Genomic DNA, 21,536 nt, shown 5'->3' on the forward strand with positions numbered 1-21,536 from the left:
GAGGATGCAGATAGTGGTAATAATGGGACACCAGGCATCTGCATGGTACCGCCTTTGGGTCACTGTTTTCAGCCCTTCGGCTGTCCATGGGCCATTCAGGAACAGCTAAAGGGCTAGATGTGACTGCCGTGCTTTGCCCTTGTCTGAATCCGGATATTACAACCCTAATGTAAACGCCTGCCTGGATCAACAGACTCAGGGGGGATGTAATGGACAGACTAGAGGGAAGCCACTCACCAAGCAGGACCCCCAGAACCCTGAAACCCTTTAACCCCTATACAGGGATTTGGAATTACACAGGGCCCTGGAGATCACTACCTGTGGAAGGCTGCAGTCCGATGAGAGTAGTCGTCAGGCAGGGTCAAACCAGGAATAGCAGAACAGGCACAGAATCGGCAGACAAGGACGTAATCAGAAAACGGAGAAGAGGTCAAATCCGGATTGGGCAACGAGGTACAAAAACAGCAGGCAGAAGGGTAGTCAGCAAACATGCAGACGTCAACACACAGGAATCACAAAACAGAATAGGGCGGACCAGGAGCCAGGAAATCAGAACTATCTCTGGCAGTGGTCATGTGGCAGGAGGGGGAATAAGAAGGGTGTGGTGTCTTCCCATTGGCTGTAGCTGAACGTAGGCAACTTCAGCTGGAAGACACACGCCACCCAGTCAGCCAGCGGTACTGCAGATCCCAAGATAACCCAGCCCAGTGGATGATCGGAGCTTGCGCCCACCGGTGCCGCTGGCATCGACTCCTCTCCCATCACCAGCACCATCCACGGCAGGAACACGGCATCGCCTGGTGATCGGAGCAGAAGTCGCTGGAGCAGACTCCGGCGGTGACATAACACCTAACTAATAGTATGTGAGTAGAGAGTCTTTATTTCTTATCTCCACAATTTGCTTGTAGAATTTGAATGTTGAGATCTTAGAGAAATCCAGCAGTGAAGGTACTCACAAGTGCAGGGGTGGGCACTTAATCTCAAGCCTCTCTCCTTTTCCCCATCTACCCATGGGCTATGATAGACAGATCACTCTACTCTCAGAGCCCTGCCTCCACAACTCATGATTTTCCGCAGGTACAAGTTTCCGCTGACATTGTCAAAACCGAAATACTGACCTGCCAAATATCTTGGAAGGCAAGTGACCTGTCCAGCAGAGGCCTGTGGTGGGCAGGGAGAAGGCGGATGTGCAGGAGAGCTAGGAGTAGGCTTCCTGCCCCTGGACTTGTGACAAACTTCAATCCTGATTTCTTTAAAATTATCTAAATAAAATTGTACAAGCACGGCATAGATTTCCCGCAATACGGAATGAAGACTGTTTACTCACAAGCCATTAGGTAGGGTTGTAATATCCTGATGACAGGTTCCCTTTAAATCCCCAAACAGGCTTAAAAGTCAAGTGGGCGGTTCTAAAAGTAATTGACAGACATCTATATGCACAATCATGCAGAAAAGGCAGATCAGGCAATATTCAATGCAAAGGGTTCACTATGAAGCCAACACAGAAAAGTATAAATTACATGCCTAAACTTCTGTATAAGATATTTCAATTTTTAGCCTTCTGTACACAAATGAAGTTGCACGGATATAAAAACACATTTAAATGATGCTCTTGCACACACACTTCTGTGACTTATAGTTTAGGCATTGCTTTCCATACTTTCCTTATAACAATATGTCCCTTGTCTAGTCTGTTCGCCCTGGGCCATTGCCAGTAATGAAATATTTTTCTTCCCAGCCCTCCCTTATATCCCAGTGTCACCTCACTTGACTTTTAATTTGTCGTGCGCTGTACACCTCTGGCAAGTAACAGTTATCGGTTTTTATAAACTACTTCACTACAGTCGTAAGAGAAAAGAATACCATAAGCTTAAGAAAATAAAACATAATGCAGATTGATAGTATGTTAAATTATGATAATTGAATAATACAGATCCCTATACTTATTAAAAAGGTACAGCAAGTCGACTACACATCCAGAAATGACAGCGGTGATGTATGTGTAAGCTCGAGTCTACATCACTCATGCTGCAATAATAATTGTTTGCAACACCCGCCACTCCCGCCTATCACCCGTATACGGCATCGGCCGAATATGATCAGGTGCAGCGCACAACAGCACAGCTCTGTCAACTGTATAATGGCCATAGCAGGTTATTCCAGACCCACTCAGTGGTAGATGTGCAGTACCCAACTGCGACCACTACACAGGTGATGGAGCTGTGTTGTGCAACTCAGCATCTGATCAATTTGGGCCGCCGCTGGCAATGGGGACTGTTGATTGGTCAGGGGGGCTGGATGTTGCACCATCAAAGGTCTGATATTGATGACCTATCCTATATCAGTGGGGAGGTTTAAACATTTTGTACCAGATCTGGCCAAGACAGATTTCACAGTTTTGATATGAACAAATAGAATATAAAACACAACATAAAGCCTCACTAAGACATCTGGGTATGTACACGATTGCAAAAAATTGTCTGAGTGTCATCAGTGTTTTGGATCCAAGTTTCATCAGTATTTTGTTAGTGTGTCAGACTTAAAAGGGTAATCTCATCTCCAATATTCTATCCCAATATGTAGTAGGAATAATCATAATAATATTATTGATATTAGCAAATTCCTCCAATTAGAAATGTAATATAGTTCTTCTGATTCACTATATCACTTACCTCATTGTGCAGAGCATTGCAGGACCTTAGGTATCCATGGTTACGACCACACATATAGTGAGTAAGTTGCTAGTAGTTGTAACCATGGATACCTAAGATCCTGCAATACCCTGCACATGAAGTAAGCAACAAGTGAATCAGAAGAACTATACTACATTTCTAATTGGAGGTATTTGCTAATATTATTACTACACCTACTACATATCGGGATAGGAGCTTGGGGATGTGAACAACCCTTTAATCATCAGCACCTTATCATTGATAGCAAAAAACAATTGCAAAGTTTCTCCTATCCGTTAGGTTTACCACAGTCTGTACACTGATGCCACCCGTCATATTCACAAGCCCAATAACTTGTACTATTCAGCCCTGACGAAGATTAAAAAAAAAAACCAAAACAGACATGTCCACATGATTTTTGCACAGACTCACGGTTTACGTAAACACAGAGACATGTGAACAACCCTGTGGACCAGGGCAGGGCTAATTGTGGCCCTCTGGCTGTTCCAGTCCAGTCCACTGTTCTCAGCCCTTCTGCTGTCTCAGTCCATGGGCTGCACCATTCCCTCTCTCGTTGCCTGCACCTGCTTCACGATATCGCCTCTATCTGCATCTTCAGGATGCAGCTAGCGATGCATACATTGGTGAAGGACAGTGACTCTGGCTCAGTCTTCCCCCAATCAGCATGTTGGACAGCAGACACGATGGCATCACATCATCCTGTGTGCTGTGCAGAGTCCGTGCACTGGAGACAAGAGCAGAGCACCAGGGAAATGGGAGCGAGGCGAGTATGTGATGGGGTTTATTTCATATGTGTATGGGATGTTTGCATGTATTTAGGAGGCCATGTGGGGGCTCATTGTACATACCGTATTTTTCGCTTTATAAGACGCACCTGATTATAAGACGCACCCCCAAATTTGGTGAAGGAAAAGAGATTTTTTTTTTAATGTTAAATGGGGTCCATCTTAGAATGCCAGTGTCCGTCTAACAAATCATATAGGGGATATGTCCCTCATAGCCCCCCATCCTAAAATTAGGCCCCCTTAATCTGGATATGGCCACCTTATATTGAATATAGCCCCCTTGTGCTGGGACACGTCCCCCTGTGCTGCTCATGGCCCCTATAGATGGTACACCTCCCCTGTGTTTGATATGGCCCCCATGTGTTCTGCCCATGGCCCCTATAGATGGTACACCTCCCCTGTGTTTGATATGGCCCCCATGTGTGCTGCCCATGGCCCCTATAGATCTATAGATGGCACACCTCCTCTGTGTTAGATATGGCCCCCATGTGTGCTGCCCATGGCCACTATAGATGGCACATCTCCCCTGTGTTAGATATGCCCCCCACGTGTGCTGTCCTTGGCCCCTATAGATGGCCCATCTCCCCTGCGTTAGATATCGCCCCCATGCTGCTGCCCATAATAAAATAAAACACTCTTTCCTTACCTTCTCAGCGCTGTCCCTCCTCGCAGTTGAGCTCCGGCTTCCTTACTTCCTGGTTCTTGCTGCCGGTCATGTGATCGGCACGGCAGAGTGATATCATCTCTGCGTGCCTTATCACAGACAGCAGCAGCAGGAGATGGGAGATCAGTAAGTAAAGCTTTTTTTATTTTACTATGGGCAGCAGCACGGGGGCCATATCTAACACAGGGGGGATCATGTGCGATTAAAGGAGGACGCAGGCAGATATAATATGCCCCGCTGCCCCAGCCCATCGCCACGGTGCGGTTTCAGCACCACGCGGCTGATGGACAGCAGCTGTGCATATTATATGAGCGGGTGCGTCTTATAAAGCGAAAAATACGGTAGGTGGATGTCAGCATACTTAATTCTGCGCAATAAAAAAAAGAAATATAATATGAATATCAAATAATTATAATAATGTTAATATTGAGCAGAAGTAATTCCAACCTATTGGTTTGGCCCTCCCCAACAGTTACGGGCTCATGTGGCCCTTTGGGAGAATTAGTTGCTAACACTGCCATAGGCTATAATGGGTACATGTTCTATACGTGAAAATGTCAAACATCCATGTACGAGGAAACAATGATGTCTGAAAGAAGTCTTAAAACAAAAGACACCTGGCCACTTCCTGGGGGCAGCACATGAAGTTATTCCTATGTTAACCAGAATAGGCTGTCAATCAGGGGCACCTGCCCTAAGCAATTAGGAAGATTATGGAGCAGAGCGCTCTTGAAAAAGGAAGATGGGACCAAAAAAAAGGCTAAACTTTTTGAACAGATTGTTTTCAAACATACAAACAAATAGAATATTTCTGAGGATAAAAAGGGCAAATCATAAAATGTTCCCTGCCTAACTGGAGGAGAACTACAGATACCAATATAATGGAGAGATGGACACGCAGACTCACACTGCCAGTCAAGCGGATTAGCCTTAGTTAGGCTTTAGTAGTAGCGTCTCAACTGAATTCGGGTAAAAGCTCCTCATTTGCAATATTTAGATTTCTCAAACTTACTTGATATTGGGCAACCCAACACATTTGAAAACAAACAGCGGTAGATTCATTATGCATTTTCTTTGTTACAATGGAAAATCCCATTAACGGGAAATCACGTGCTCTGGGCAAAATCATTTCTAGATTTTTATTTCAACACAAAGAGTTGCAGAGAAATTGGCTGCAGAACTGCATGTGACAGGTCTGAGACCATTTATGAAGCAGGGAAAGATGAGACTAGTCCTGCACTGTATCTGGCCGGCTTCTCCCACACAGCTGTAGGTGACTGGCAAGTCTCTCCCATAGTGAGAGCGGCGCTGGGAGATGACAGCCTGGGCGGCGATGATAACTATACTTGTTTCTGGCTATGGTCCCTGGCCAGAGCTTCTAATTAGGCTTTCCCTGACACGCTGGAGTGTTTTGGAGAGGGTTATACCTGCCTGCAATCATGCAACTAGGATTTGATTTCTGCTGCTTGCAGTTTGGGCAGCATGAATGACGTGGCTGGTTCCCTTAAAGCGGCAAGGTACACAATACCTCCTCAATGCAGATACATCCCTCCAAGCATCAGTAGATGTGACACCAAGTGCCCTGCTCACCTCTAAAATATAAGCGTGTGTATTCAGGTCACATTTGAGATCAACATACCTTTTCATGGTTTTCAATAAGTATTTCAACAACAATGTTCTGAAACTTCAGATCCATGATGGCTGCTACTGTTTCTTCTTGAGGCCTCATCAATGTTGGACCAAACACCACACCCAAATTAGCTACAGTCATCAAATTCTTCTTGGCATTTTGGGAAACACTGGAGAAAATCCAAACAGGGATAATAATACAAAGGATTATGTCTGTATTTTTGGCAATACATTCTAAAACAGATTAACAAGGTGAGATTTCTAGTTTCATGAATATGTAAAGGGTTTGTCTGAACTTAGGCTACAAGAATGACTGCAGACTTGTGAATCCTCACAGTCCGCAAAATACTCCGGTCTCAGCGCCAAGAGCAGATGGTCATGTGACCGGAAGTATGAGATATGCCTACTTCCAGCCACATTCTAACTAGAGTGTCTCCAGCTTCACTAACTTCAAATACATTGAGCGTAGGTTGCACATTGCATACTTGTAGTCACATGTCCACCATTCCCGGCGAAGGCACAGGAGAATCCTCACAGTGCAGATTGTGCACTGTGAGGATTCACAAGTCTGCAGTCATTCTGCAGTCATCTGGACAACCCCCTTAAGTATCTGATGCTACTTCTTAAACATCATAGGAAACCTGGCAACACTAACAAGTATAGCAAGAAAATTAATGTCTACTATAAAATTAAATAAAGCACGTGTAAAACTTGTCTCATATTAAAATACAGTTTAAGGGTGCATTATCCTCTTAAAAGGGCACTTTCGACCCTTAACAGTAAACAGCTTTCAAAGTTTCCTCCTTCAGCAATTAGATGCATTTGCGGGAACACCGGGCAGGAAAGCTGGCCATACACGAGGTAACTATTGGCCAAATGTTTGTTTGTCAGACAGCCATCTCCCCCGACGTCCCCATACACAAGTGATTGGCTGAGCATTCATGTGGTTTCAATGAAGCGCAAGGAAATACAGTGCCTTGAGAAAGTATTCGGTTCCCTTGAATTTTTCAACCTTTTCCCACATTTCAGGCTTCAAAGATAAAATTTGACTTGGCCATTCTAACACCTGGATATGCTTTATGTTTGGGATCATCGTCTTGTTGGAAGACAAATCTCCGTCCCAGTCTCAGGTCTTTTGCAGACTCCAACAGGTTTTCTTCAAGAATGGTCCTGTATTTGGCTCCATCCATCTTCCCATCAATTTTAATCATTTTCCCTGTCCCTGATGATGAAAAGCAGGCCCAAACCATGATGCTGCCACCACGTTTGACAGTGGGGATGGTGTGTTCAGGGTGATGAGCTGTGTTGCTTTTATGCCAAACATATCGTTTGGCATTGTGCCCAAATAGTTCGATTTTGGTTTCATCTGACCAGAGCACCTTCTTCCACATGTTTGGTGTGTCTCCCAGGTGGCTTGTTGCAAACTTTAAAACAACACTTTGTATGGAAATCTTTGAGAAATGGCTTTCTCCTTGCCACTCTTGCATAAAGGCCAGATTTGTGCAATGTACGACTGATTGTTGTCCTATGGACCTCAGCTGTAGATCTCTGCATCCAGAGTGATCACAGGCCTCTTGGCTGCATCTCTGATCAGTCTTCTCCTTGTTTGAAATGAAAGTTTGGATGGACGGCCGGGTCTTGGTAGATTTGCAGTGATATGATATGATACTCCTTCCATTTCAATATGATCGCTTGCACAGTGCTCCTTATGATGTTTAAAGTTTTGGAATTCTTTTTGTAAACAAATCCGGCTTTAAACTTTTCCACAACAGTATCACGGACTGCCTGTTGTGTTCCTTGATCTTCATGATGCCATGTGCGCTTTAAACAGAACACTTTACGCTACGTGGGCACATAGCCTTGTTCATGCAGTTACGCTGCGTTCTGCACCGCAGCGTAACTGCATGCATCCTGCGTCCCCAGTGCCTAATCCATGCCCACGTGGCGTATTAGAAAGCAGCGCTTCGGCTACTGCCGTTCTAAAGAGCAACTTGTCACTTCTTTCATGCGCTTTGGATGCAGGTCCCGCTCTGTCTATGGGAGTGGATGCATCCAGAGCGCATGAAACCGGCTTTCCATTACGGACTGTTTGTGCAGCGATTTGAAGCGCACGTGTGCTGTTCAAATCGCTGCAGAAATTTCTGCAGGGACAGAACGCAACGTGGGCACATAGCCTTAGACTATCACAGAGCAGGTGCATTTACACGGAAACTGATTACACACAGGTGGCTTATATTTATCATCATCAGTCATTTAGGACAGCATTGGATCATTCAAAGATCCTCAATGAACTTCTGGAGTGAGTTTGCTGCACTGAAAGTAAAGGGGACGAATAATATTGCACACCCCAATTTTCAGTTATTTATTTTTTAAAAAGTTTAAAATAAGCAATAAATTTCGTTCAACTTTACAATTGTGTCCCACTTGTTGTTGTTGATTCTTCACCATATCATTAACATTTTTATCTTTATGTTTGAAGCCTGAAATTTGGGAAAAGGTTGAAAAATTCAAGGGAGCCAAACTTTCGCAAGGCACTGTAAGTATCAGGCAGGGACTTATATCCCCTAAAAACAATAGGTTCTAACAATGAAGTTTCAACAGCCCAACAATCTTTTCCCTGGGGAAGAGCTGGAGGTCTACCATGATCACCAGTTATGCAGTCCCAACGGGTTCAATTGACTTTCATTCAATGTGTCAGGATTTTAAAGGGGTTTGTCTCCTTTCAGAGTCTCCACTGCTGCTCCCAGTATTGGACATTGGCTGCGGTGCTGACCAGCGCTAATCTTATTACACTGAGTTAAACACAGTCAGTAAAATTCATTCTGCATCTGTATGTAAACCCTATTTCTAAATACTTATGTTAAAAGAGGCCACATAGCTAACAGACCTAAAATAAGCACCATTTGTGTTCACATTATGTAAAGATATGCATTAATATTCACTTTTTGTTCTCAAAAGAATAGGTCAGAGTGAAAAATCCTGGTTTGGCAGGGTTGTCCAATGCCATGTACAATTTTTGAATACAGGAATGTGGGCTGACTTTGACAGATAAAGTTATTAAAATGCGTAGACATGGGTCGTAGAAAGCACTTTACTTTGTGTGCACAACGGGAGATTTACTAACGAAAAAATGGGAGAATTCAGTGTAAAATGGAGGCAGACTTCTGTCTTACATGCCATAATTCTAAGTAGTATTTACACACTTTCTGCATCTTTCTAGGCATTTTTAGGTGAAGTTGCCACGATGCGCCTTTTAATGCTGCGTATTTTCGCTGATTGAAAATATAGTGTCTTACAGTCCAGCAAAGTGCGAATGAAAGAAAAAAAACGCATGTAATCCACAAAGCAAAGTGTTATCAAAGCCAAATACTATGACGTATTTTGGCATTTTCTTTTTACTGTACTTGTTCTATTGCTATTAAATAAAAATTTTTAAATAAAAAGTTGAATAAAAAAAAAACTAAGCTTTTTTTTTATTTAAACATGACATACCATAACAAAGACAAAAATTGCAGCATAAAATGCAATAAAAACACATGGAAAATGCAAAGAAAAACCTAATTTACATAATCAGTGCAGAAAAGCTAGAGAAAATCCACACACGCCGATAAAAGGAAATGAGCATGCTAGGAACGCTGAAATGAATAATTGGGAAATGCAAACTGCTGCCAATCACCCAACACGCAAGAAAGACACTTGTTCATATGATGAAATTATTTTTAGGCTTGCTTAAAAATTATCCATTTTAGCAGCATATCATGCTGTGTAAACAGGTGTGATGTCAAGAAAAATTATATTTTTGCACAGAACAGTCATATTACTGTTCTGTGAGGATGGAGGTGCAGTCGACGTGCCTAAAAAGGCTATTAGACAACCGCCAATCAACTTACATAGCCCATCAATGGTTGTTTAAGATCTGCAGGTCTAACCAGTGTAAATGCACCAAACATGAAAAAGAGCAGAAGCACGAATACAAAATGGAAGATTAGATGATGCTTACTTTGCCAAATGTTGAAAGAGTAGATGTAACATTTCTTGATTTTTCTCCGGAAGTTTGTAAACTAAAAAATGAACTGCATTCACCCGAGACTCCGGACTTCCACTTTCTGTTGGAGGAAAAAACATAAGGACATATGGTAGTTACTATTCAACTTACTGAATACTTATATATGCATCCCTACTGTGCACCTATTTATTGTCTGTATATATTTCACACTGTGACTCATACTGCCAAGTTTATTTTGTAAAAATCTGATAGCAAGAACTGAAATAAAGGAAAGCAGAAGACAAGTGGCTGTCCAGCCATTATTTTGTCAAGGTCAGATGACTGGGACTGGGGGTGTACCATCAGACACCACCGCCACCAGCAGAGATAGATAGTATACCGAGCCAGAACATTACTAGTGAAGAGAATGGGAACAGAGCGACAGTATCTGATAATGGCCACCGACCACCAACCAGTGTAATGTGTTGTAGTGTTACAGAACAATGTGGAAATTTCCTTGGACTCTAGTGCCACTTTCTGGTTGTAGCAATCCTAAAATTCAATATTGAGTCTTTTATGAGCCTTGCTGTATGACTTAAGATAAAAGGCAATATGCTGAACTGTTTGGCCACTTCCGCTGCCCAGGGGACCTGCTAATGGCTCATTAGTGGAGGGATATCCTATGTCGGATGCCCACCAAGTGGATATCCCCTACCTTAGAAATAAATCATCAATACTGTAGCCCTGGACAAAGGTGCTGGTAAGCTGTTAACAATTCTCTGCCTTCAGCACAGTACCATCTTGGAGCAGAATATGTAACATATATATATGCTCATCCATCACTACACAATAAATGCTGTAGAAACAAACCCCAAAAAACAATGGTTGAATTGGGGTTGTGGAAAACTGTATGGTAAAACTAATAGCATCAATAGCTAAGTTATAGCTCTTGGAATAAGAGAAGAAGAAAAACAAACGCGAAAAATACCTAGATCCTTAATGAGTTAAATTGTGAATGTCGGCAGCACTCAATTACATGGCCACCAACTAAATAACAAGAGAATGATTGTTGCAGGTAAATATAAGAATGACAGCTGTAAGATCTCTAGCACTGCTCAGCATGTACGAATACCCAATGCAGGTGGCTTGTTAAAAAGCAGCAAAATAAAAAAGGCTGAAAAGGAAGTCAAATAAATAATACTGGTCCAGGCATAAAACTCATTATTCTATCCACGTCACCTTTCTTACTCCTTCTGCTCAAATCTATCCAGGTCAATAAGCAACATAATTTGATTATTAAAATGCTTGAAAGTTGTCTGAGCAATAAATGTGATTTCATCTTGTTTTACATATTTTTAGTACCTTAGGCATCTACAAAGCTTGTAGTTAAGTTGCATTTTTTTTAAAGCACAATTTTTCTTACTTCTTTTACAAGTAATGAAACCGCAGATATAATTGGGGGCAACTACTACTGCAAAAGACGACCTCTGGAAGTGTCAGACACAACTACTATCAGGCCGGTATGCTGGTAAAAATCTAGAATTAGTGGCATAGTGGTCAAATAGTGACCCGTTTAGAAAAGACCACTGACCCATTAACCCGTTACCCTCCAGTGGGATTTTGGAATAAAATCTAACCCAAGACCATATCTAAAGGCCGCTTTACACGCTGCAACATCACTAGCGATCGCACTCGCCCCCGTCGTTTGTGCGTCATGCGCAAATCGCTGCCCGTGGCGAACAATATCGCCAGTACGCGTTACACCAACTTACCTTCCTAATGACGTTGCTGTGGTCGGCGAACAGCCTCTTTAAGGGGGAGGTTTGTGCGGCGTCACACAGCGGCCCACCAATAGAAGTGGAGGGGCGGAAAGCAGCCGCATTAACGACACGCCCACCTCGTTGCCGGAGGACGCAGGAACGCTGTTGTTCGTCGTTCCCGGGCTGTCACACGTAGCGATGTGTGCTGCCGCAGGAATGACGAACAACCTGCGTCCAGAACGAGCAACGATATTTGGGAAATGAACGACGTGTCAACGATCAATGATTTTGGGCACTTTTCGGATCGTTAGCGGTCGCTGGTAAGTGTCACACACAACGACGTCGCTAACGAGGCCGGATGTGCGTCACGAATTCCGTGACCCCAGCGATATCTCGTTAGCGATGTCGCTGCGTGTAAAGCGGCTTTAAATGGAGTTTATATATTCAGTATGAATGCAAATAAAACACAAACATAAATAAACCCAAGAAAACTAGTAGTAAAATTTGGCTATAAAAATCTATATAGTTCTAGCTAGATCGTCATGTAAAATTTCTATTACATAAATTAATAATACACGTAAAAATGAGAAAAAAATAAAACAAATTTTATAATATTTCTTATTCGGAAAGAAGGGAATTTTGTTTACTTACCGTAAATTCCTTTTCTTCTAGCTCCAATTGGGAGACCCAGACAATTGACAATTGGGTGTATAGCTTCTGCCTCCGGAGGCCACACAAAGTATTACACTTAAAAGTGTAAAGCCCCTCCCCTTCTGCCTATACACCCCCCGTGCATCACGGGCTTCTCAGTTTTGGTGCAAAAGCAAGAAGGAGGAAAAGTTATAAATTGGTTTAAAGTAAATTCAATCCGAAGGAATTTCGGAGAACTGAAACCATTCAACATGAACAACATGTGTACACAAAGAACAACAGCCCGAAGGGAACAGGGGCGGGTGCTGGGTCTCCCAATTGGAGCTAGAAGAAAAGGAATTTACGGTAAGTAAACAAAATTCCCTTCTTCTTTGTCGCTCCATTGGGAGACCCAGACAATTGGGACGTCCAAAAGCAGTCCCTGGGTGGGTAAAATAATACCTCGTAATAGAGCCGTAAAACGGCCCTTTCCTACAGGTGGGCAACCGCCGCCTGAAGGACTTGCCTACCTAGGCTGGCATCCGCCGAAGCATAGGTATGCACCTGATAGTGTTTCGTGAAAGTGTGCAGGCTCGACCAGGTAGCCGCCTGACACACCTGCTGAGCCGTAGCCTGGTGCCGCAAAGCCCAGGACGCACCCACGGCTCTGGTAGAATGGGCTTTCAGCCCTGAGGGAACCGGAAGCCCAGAAGATCGGTAAGCTTCGAGAATTGGTTCCTTGATCCACCGAGCCAGGGTTGATTTGGAAGCCTGTGACCCTTTACGCTGGCCAGCGACAAGGACAAAGAGTGCATCCGAGCGGCGCAGGGGCGCCGTACGAGAAATGTAGAGTCTGAGTGCTCTCACCAGATCTAACAAGTGCAAGTCCTTTTCACACTGGTGAACTGGATGAGGACAAAAAGAGGGTAAGGAGATATCCTGATTGAGATGAAAGGGGGATACCACCTTAGGGAGAAATTCCGGAACCGGACGCAGAACCACCTTGTCCTGGTGAAACACCAGGAAAGGGGCTTTGCATGACAGCGCCGCTAGCTCAGACACTCTCCGAAGTGATGTGACTGCTACCAGGAAGACCACTTTCTGCGAAAGGCGTGAGAGAGAAATATCCCTCATTGGCTCGAAAGGTGGTTTCTGAAGAGCCATCAGCACCCTGTTCAGATCCCAGGGTTCTAACGGCCGCTTGTAAGGAGGGACTATGTGACAAACCCCCTGCAGGAACGTGCGTACCTTTGGAAGTCTGGCCAGGCGCTTCTGAAAAAACACAGAGAGCGCTGAGACTTGTCCCTTAAGAGAGCCGAGCGACAACCCTTTTTCCAATCCGGATTGAAGGAAGGAAAGAAAAGTGGGCAAGGCAAATGGCCAGGGAGAAAAACCCCGATCAGAGCACCAAGATAGGAATATCCTGCACGTCCTGTGGTAGATCTTGGCGGACGCTGGTTTCCTAGCCTGTCTCATAGTGGCAATGACCTCTTGAGATAACCCTGAAGACGCTAGGATCCAGGACTCAATGGCCACACAGTCAGGTTGAGGGCCGCAGAATTCAGATGGAAAAACGGCCCTTGAGACAGCAAGTCTGGTCGGTCTGGTAGTGCCCACGGTTGGCCCACCGTGAGATGCCACAGATCCGGGTACCACGACCTCCTCGGCCAGTCTGGAGCGACGAGTATGGCGCGGCGGCAGTCGGACCTGATCTTGCGTAACACTCTGGGCAACAGTGCCAGAGGAGGAAACACATAAGGGAGTTGAAACTGCGACCAATCCTGAACTAAGGCGTCTGCCGCCAGAGCTCTGTGATCTTGAGACCGTGCCATGAATGTTGGAACCTTGTTGTTGTGCCGGGACGCCATTAGGTCGACGTCCGGCATCCCCCAGCGGCAACAGATCTCCTGAAACACGTCCGGGTGAAGGGACCATTCCCCTGCGTCCATGCCCTGGCGACTGAGAAAGTCTGCTTCCCAGTTTTCTACGCCCGGGATGTGAACTGCGGATATGGTGGAGGCCGCGGCTTCCACCCACATCAGAATCCGCCGGACTTCCTGGAAGGCTTGCCGACTGCGTGTTCCCCCTTGGTGGTTGATGTATGCCACCGCTGTGGAGTTGTCCGACTGAATTCGGATCTGCTTGCCTTCCAGCCACGGCTGGAACGCCTTTAGGGCAAGATACACTGCCCTTATCTCCAGAACATTGATCTGAAGGGAGGACTCTGTCGGAGTCCAGGTTCCCTGAGCCCTGTGGTGGAGAAAGACCGCTCCCCACCCTGACAGGCTCGCGTCCGTCGTGACCACAGCCCATGATGGGGGAAGGAAGGATTTCCCCGTCGACAGAGAATTGGGGAGAAGCCACCACTGAAGGGAAGCCTTGGCTGCCCGTGAAAGGGAGACGTTCCTGTCGAGGGACGTCGATTTCCTGTCCCATTTGCGGAGAATGTCCCATTGAAGTGGACGCAGATGAAACTGCGCAAAAGGAACTGCCTCCATTGCTGCTACCATCTTCCCTAGGAAGTGCATGAGGCGCCTCAGGGGGTGTGACTGGCCTTGAAGGAGAGATTGCACCCCTGTCTGTAGTGAACGCTGTTTGTCCAGCGGAAGCTTCACTATCGCTGAGAGAGTATGAAACTCCATGCCAAGATATGTCAGTGATTGGGCCGGTGTCAGATTTGACTTTGGAAAATTGATGATCCACCCGAAACTCTGGAGAGTCTCCAGAGCAATGTTCAGGCTGTGTTGGCATGCCACTTGAGAGGGTGCCTTGACCAGCAGATCGTCTAAGTAAGGGATCACCGAGTGTCCCTGAGAGTGTAGGACTGCTACCACTGCTGCCATGACCTTGGTGAAGACCCGTGGGGCTGTCGCCAGGCCGAAAGGCAGTGCCACGAACTGAAGGTGTTCGTCTCCTATGGCGAAACGCAGGAAGCGCTGATGCTCTGGTGCAATCGGTACGTGGAGATAAGCATCTTTGATGTCGATTGATGCTAGGAAGTCTCCTTGGGACATTGAGGCGATGACGGAGCGGAGCGATTCCATCCGGAACCGCCTGGTTTTTACGTGTTTGTTGAGCAGTTTTAGGTCCAGAACAGGACGGAAGGATCCGTCCTTTTTCGGTACCACAAACAAGTTGGAGTAAAAACCGTGACCCTGTTGCTGAAGAGGAACAGTGATCACCACTCCTTCCGCCTTCAGAGTGCACACCGCCTGAAGAAGAGCATCGGCTCTCTCGGGGGGCGGAGATGTTCTGAAAAATCGAGTCGGAGGACGAGAGCTGAACTCTATCCTGTAACCGTGGGATATAATGTCTCTCACCCATCGGTCTTTTACCTGTGGCAGCCAGGCGTCGCAAAAGCGGGAAAGCCTGCCACCGACCGAGGATGCGGTGTGAGGAGGCCGAGAGTCATGAGGAGGCCGCCTTGGGAGCGGTTCCTCCGGCGGTCTTTTTAGGACGTGACTTAGACCGCCATGAATCGGAGTTCCTCTGATCCTTTTGAGGCCTTTTGGACGAGGAGAACTGAGACCTTCCCGCGGGCCGAAAGGACCGAAACCTCGATTGTACCTTCCGTGGTTGAGGTCTGTTTGGTTTGGACTGGGGTAAGGATGAGTCCTTTCCCTTGGATTGTTTAATGATTTCATCCAATCGCTCACCAAACAGGCGGTCGCCAGAAAATGGCAAACCGGTTAAGAACTTTTTGGAAGCGGAGTCTGCCTTCCATTCACGTAGCCACATGGCCCTGCGGACTGCCACCGAATTGGCGGATGCTACCGCCGTACGGCTCGTAGAGTCCAGGACAGCATTAATGGCGTAGGACGCAAACGCCGACGCCTGAGAGGTTAAGGACACCACTTGCGGAGCAGATGTACGTGTGACTGCATTAATCTGCGCATGACAAGCTGAGATAGCTTGGAGTGCCCAGACGGCTGCGAATGCTGGAGCAAAAGACGCGCCGATAGCTTCATAGATGGATTTCAACCATAGCTCCATCTGTCTGTTAGTGGCATCCTTGAGTGAAGCCCCATCTTCCACTGCAACTATGGATCTAGCCGCCAGTCTGGAGACAGGAGGATCCACCTTAGGACACTGAGCCCAGCCCTTGACAACGTCAGGGGGGAAGGGATAACGTGTATCCTTAAGGCGCTTGGAAAAACGCTTATCTGGACAAGCTCGGTGCTTCTGGACTGCCTCTCTGAAGTCAGAGTGATCCAGAAACATACTCAATGTACGCTTGGGAGACCTGAAACGGAATTTCTCCTGCTGAGAAGCTGACTCCTCAATTGTAGGAGCTGGTGGAGAAATATCCAACACCTGATTGATGGTTGCTATAAGGTCATTCACTATGGTGTCACCATCAGGTGTATCCAGGTTGAGAGCGGTCTCAGGATCAGAATCCTGATCTGCTACCTCCGCTTCATCATCCAGAGAGTCCTCCTGCTGAGACCCTGAATAGTGTGATGAAGTCGAGTGAATTTCCCAGCGAGCCCGCTTAGGCGGCCTGGGACTGCGGTCCATGTCAGACACCTCACTCCGGGATCCATGGGTCACCCCAGGAGCACTTTGCTGCTCCAATTGAGGGGGGCCTGAGGTCAATGATTGAACAGTGCCCGGGGCCTGAGTCACCGGTCTGGACTGTAAGGCTTCTAGTATCCTAGCAGACCATTTATCCATACTCTCAGACAGTTTGTCAGCAAATACTGAAAACTCCGTCCCTGTCACCTGGACAGTGGTAGCAGGTGGTTCCACCTGGGCCACCAGTAGCAGAGGCTCCGGCTGAGTAAGTGCCACAGGGGCCGAGCATTGCACACAATGAGGGTCAGTGGAACCTGCCGGTAGTATAGCCGCACATGAAGTACAGGTTGCAAAGTAAGCCTGTGCTTTGGCACCCTTGCTTTTTGCGGACGACATGCTGTTGTCTCCTCTGAGTACAATCCAGGAGGGTATATAGCCAAAAATCAACAGTGCGACCGTACAGTGTAAATGTATAGCATATAAGCATATATATATATGTACACTCCGGCACTCAGTGGGGCCAGCACCTCAGGTGCTGCTTACCGACCGCTAAAAAGCGGTTGTGTGATCACCAGATTCCCTGCCTGAGTCTCCCAGAGCCTGTTGTCTCTCCTCTCCAGCGTCAGAAGTGCTGACAGGAATGGCTGCCGGCGTTCTGTGGGGAGGAGGGGGCCGTGGGCGTGCCCTATAAAGTGCGGGAATCTGGAGCCCCACTGTGCTGAATGAGGGGGGAGGAGGATACAGAGTATGCTCCAGCCCTCAGCGCTGACGTCCTGTGCAGCGTCCCGCCCTTCCCCTGACTGGCAGGCCTGGGGGCGGGAATATGCGATACTAGGCCGCAAAAGCCGGGGACTAAAGTTATAAGCGCGGCCGGCATATAAGCGCAGCCGGCGCGGTAGTCCCCGGCGCACTAACACACCCAGCAGTGCTGCAGTGTATATGGCACAAGCGCTCCATGCGCGGTCCCCACGGGGACACAGAGTACCTCAAAGTAGCAGGGCCTTGTCCCTGACGATACCCGGCTCCTGTCCAGCAGATTCCCCAGGGGCTGCGGAGGGAGCACGGTCCCCGTGCCTAGAGACCGATTAGGATCCCACTTCACCCAGAGCCCATTAAGGGATGGGGAAGGAAAACAGCATGTGGCTCCTGCCTATGTACCCGCAATTGGTACCTCAACCTTAACAACACCGCCGACTAGAGTGGGGTGAGAAGGGAGCATGCTGGGGGCCCTGTTATGGGCCCTCTTTTCTTCCATCCGACATAGTCAGCAGCTGCTGCTGACTAAGATGTGGAGCTATGCGTGGATGTCAGCCTCCTTCGCACAAAGCATAAAAACTGAGAAGCCCGTGATGCACGGGGGGTGTATAGGCAGAAGGGGAGGGGCTTTACACTTTTAAGTGTAATACTTTGTGTGGCCTCCGGAGGCAGAAGCTATACACCCAATTGTCAATTGTCTGGGTCTCCCAATGGAGCGACAAAGAAATTGACTTTTCTTCCTGGTCTGATCATTCTCAAAAATCTCAATTCACGGGTAAGGTCTGTCTTCAGTAAATACAGACTCTCTCTCAATACCGATTTAGAAGACGACAATTGTTGCTCATAAAGTCCTATTGAGAACTGTCATTTTAGGTGAACTTTCAGCACAATCTCTGTTTGCTTCCAACTCCCCCTCCTCCAAAGAAGGTTATAAGCACCGACAATCATTTCCTATCTGAGTAATAGAAAAATTTATCTTCGCTGAATACAGATTTTACCCATTGAGCGTGAAAGATCAGTCCAGGAGGTGAAAGCAGCAGATTTGTCTGATACGATATATTACAAAGTTTCTTATTTTTATGTGTACTATTAATTGATGAAATAAAAATTAAAACGACAGTTACTCTTTAATGTCTAAAAGCAACGTTAAATACCATCATGTCTGGTAAATGAGTGAATGAACAAGAACGTAAACTGTGATTTTTCAGTATCACAACAAGGGAAAATAGGAACAGACAGCTCTCTGCTCCATGCTTAGTGTGGCAAACACAGACACACAATGCAAAGTTTGAGTCAACTTGTCACCTTGTTATCTGGGTTTCAGGTGTGATTGTCGTATTGCCCACATCTGTTACTTGCCACAGGAGAGCTGGAACAAGTATCACATGCTTGAAACAAATTTTTTTTACCCACAATTTTGTCCGTTTCATTTTGATTTTTATTTATTTTTCAGGGGTTTTTTTTGTGTTGTTCCAATACACACAAAGGAAATACACCTGTATTTGCAATAATTTTGTGGGAGAAATACTTCATCTTACATTAAAAAGTCAAGGGTGCCAACACTTTCGGCCATAAATGTATTTGCAATTTCTTCTCTTCGACATTCCCTGCTTTTTTCTAGAAATCACCATTACATCTGTACAGGAATTCCCAGATGGGTGCAATTTCCAAAATGGGGTCTCTTGAGGGGGTTTTACCGGGTATTTTATGCATTTTTGAGTGCAGTTTTGTCACAAAATGACAAGCAAAATCAATGAGAATCCTGACGTGTACTACATGCGTTGAGTAGTATAAATAATCTGCAGCATGTTCTTTCAGTCTTTTTGCCTACGTTTTTTACCTATTGAATTTAATTTAAAAACGCATGCAAAAATGCATAAAGAAAATTCATGTTTTTTGGCTGCATTTTTTCTGCCAAGAAATGCAGAAATGGTGCAGAAATTTCTGCAACCAAATACTTAATGTGCGTACATAGCCTAAATCTACCATTTACAAAGGGCCCACAGAGTTTAGGTCAGGAGCATTGTCCAAGTTTGTTGGTTTTATTTATTTTTTTGTTGTTTTTTTTTAAATATGCAGACATCCTTTCCTATACCACTACTTGAAGAAAGTGTCTTCTGAAAAGCAGCAGTAGGTTTAGGAGATTATTTTGATTCCATCTTCAACCAAAAAAGGTCCAATAGGCTCATCTTTAACCTTTTCGTGCCAGAGCCTGTTCTTGCCTTTGTGACCGGGCCATTTTTTTCATTTCTGACCAGTGTCACTTTCACAAGTTATAACTCTGGAACGCTTCAACAGATCCCAGTGATTCTGAGGCTGTTTTTTTACATGACATATTGTACTTCAGGATAGGAGTAAAAGTAATGCGGTATCTCTTGTGCTTATTTGTGAAAATATCAGAAATTTGTGAACATTTTTACATTTTAAAATTTTGCAATTTTCAAACTTTTTATTTTTATACCCTTAATCCAGAGAGTTAGGTCAGACAAAATAGTTCATGAACAACATTTCCCACATGACTACTTTACATCAGCACAATTTTTGATATATATATATATATTTTTTTTTAGTTGGGAAGTTGGAAGGGTTCAAAGTTCACCCACAATTTTTCATTTTGCCAACAAAATTTACAAAGCCATTTTTTTAGGGCCCAAATCACATTTGAAGTGACTTTGAGAGGCCTAGGTGACAGAAAATACCCAAAAGTAACACCATCATAAAAACTGCACCTCTCACACTGTTCAAAACCACATCCAAGAAGTTTATTAACCCTTTAAATTCTTCACCGGAACCAAAGCAATGTAGAAGGAAAAAAAATGAAAATTTTACTTTTTCCCACAAAAAGTTACTTTAGCCTCAAATTTTGCATTTTCATAAGGGTATCAGAAAAAATTAACCATACAATTTGTTGTGCAATTTCTCCCAAGTACGTTAATACCTTATAAGTTGTGTAAAACAACTGTTTGTGCACATGGCAGGGCTTGGAAGGGAAGGAGCGCCATATCAATTTTTGAAAGCACAATTAGCCGGACTCATTAGCGCCTTGTTACATTTGGAGACCCCCTGAGGTGCCTAAATAGTGGAGCTCCTCCTTAAGTGACCTCATTTTGGAAACTAGACCCCTCAAGGAATATATCGATGTTTGGTGAGCAGCGTCACAAAATTTTAGAACGTTGAGATGTGAAAATGAAAAAAATACATTTTTACCACAAAATTGTTATTTCAACCAGGTAGCTTTTTTTTCCACATGGCTATCAAGAAACAAAAATGCACCATAAAATGTATTCTTCAATTTCTCCCAAATACGCAGATACCTCATATGTGGTGGAATTCTACTATTTGAGCACATCACAGGGCTCGAAAGGGAAAGAGCGCCATTTGAATTTTAGAGAGCACAACTGTCTGGAATAGATAGCAGACGCCATGTTGTGTTTGGAGAGCCATCCACATGGCATGTTTTTGTGGGACGAGTTGATGTTTCCTTTGGTAACATTTTCGAACACAACATTTTTGGATCTTTTTTTATCCTCATTTTTGGTAGCTAGAATTAACATGGAACAGCAATTCAGGAATATTTGAATTTTCATAATTAAATCTCTGTTTTAGTCCATTTTGCATGGGGAAAACAAGCTGCCTAATAATTCTGTACACCTTGATAGAGGATGTCAATTTCCTTAGGCCTCACCCTCCCTCATTACACAAATACACATCACCTGATTTGCTTCATCCAGTAAGCATTCAAGTTTGTACAGCTTGGAGTTGGAAAATATGTATAAAATGATGATATGGTCAAAATACTTCCTTGAATAGGAAAAAAACTGCAATACTAGACATATCCTATGGATGGGATTGACAAGATTTGTGGAAAAAAAAACCACTCACCCTATTTTTAAATCATTCTTTAGAGATATTCACTTAATTTCAGTTCACAGCAGTAGCGTAGCTACCGGAAAAGGTAGGGGGAGGGGATTCTAGAGGGGGCTGTCACCCCGGGCCCCAAAATCACATTGGGTCCACGGAGCAACCGCTACTGTAAACTGTATCGGCGTACCTGTACTACTGCTCTCCGCTCTGTAGACCGCTGTTTGATTCAGGACTACGATTTACAGAACTGCAGGG

The 21,536-nt window shown here is 45.0% G+C and overlaps 1 protein-coding gene across 1 annotated transcript in view; it reads right to left on the reverse strand.

Annotated features, from left to right (window-relative positions):
• The window catches only part of ARHGAP10 (Rho GTPase activating protein 10), a 363,870-nt gene that overhangs the window by 135,536 nt on the left and 206,798 nt on the right, over positions 1–21,536 (reverse strand). The window contains exons 17-18 of the mRNA XM_075348016.1: positions 9,772–9,877; positions 5,782–5,941 (exon numbers count right to left, since the gene is read on the reverse strand). Coding sequence (XP_075204131.1) covers positions 5,782–5,941; positions 9,772–9,877 — 266 coding nt within the window. The remainder of the gene's footprint in view (positions 1–5,781; positions 5,942–9,771; positions 9,878–21,536) is intronic.

The sequence above is a fragment of the Anomaloglossus baeobatrachus genome, chromosome 1 (genome assembly GCF_048569485.1).
Source record: "Anomaloglossus baeobatrachus isolate aAnoBae1 chromosome 1, aAnoBae1.hap1, whole genome shotgun sequence".
Lineage (NCBI taxonomy): Eukaryota > Metazoa > Chordata > Amphibia > Anura > Aromobatidae > Anomaloglossus > Anomaloglossus baeobatrachus.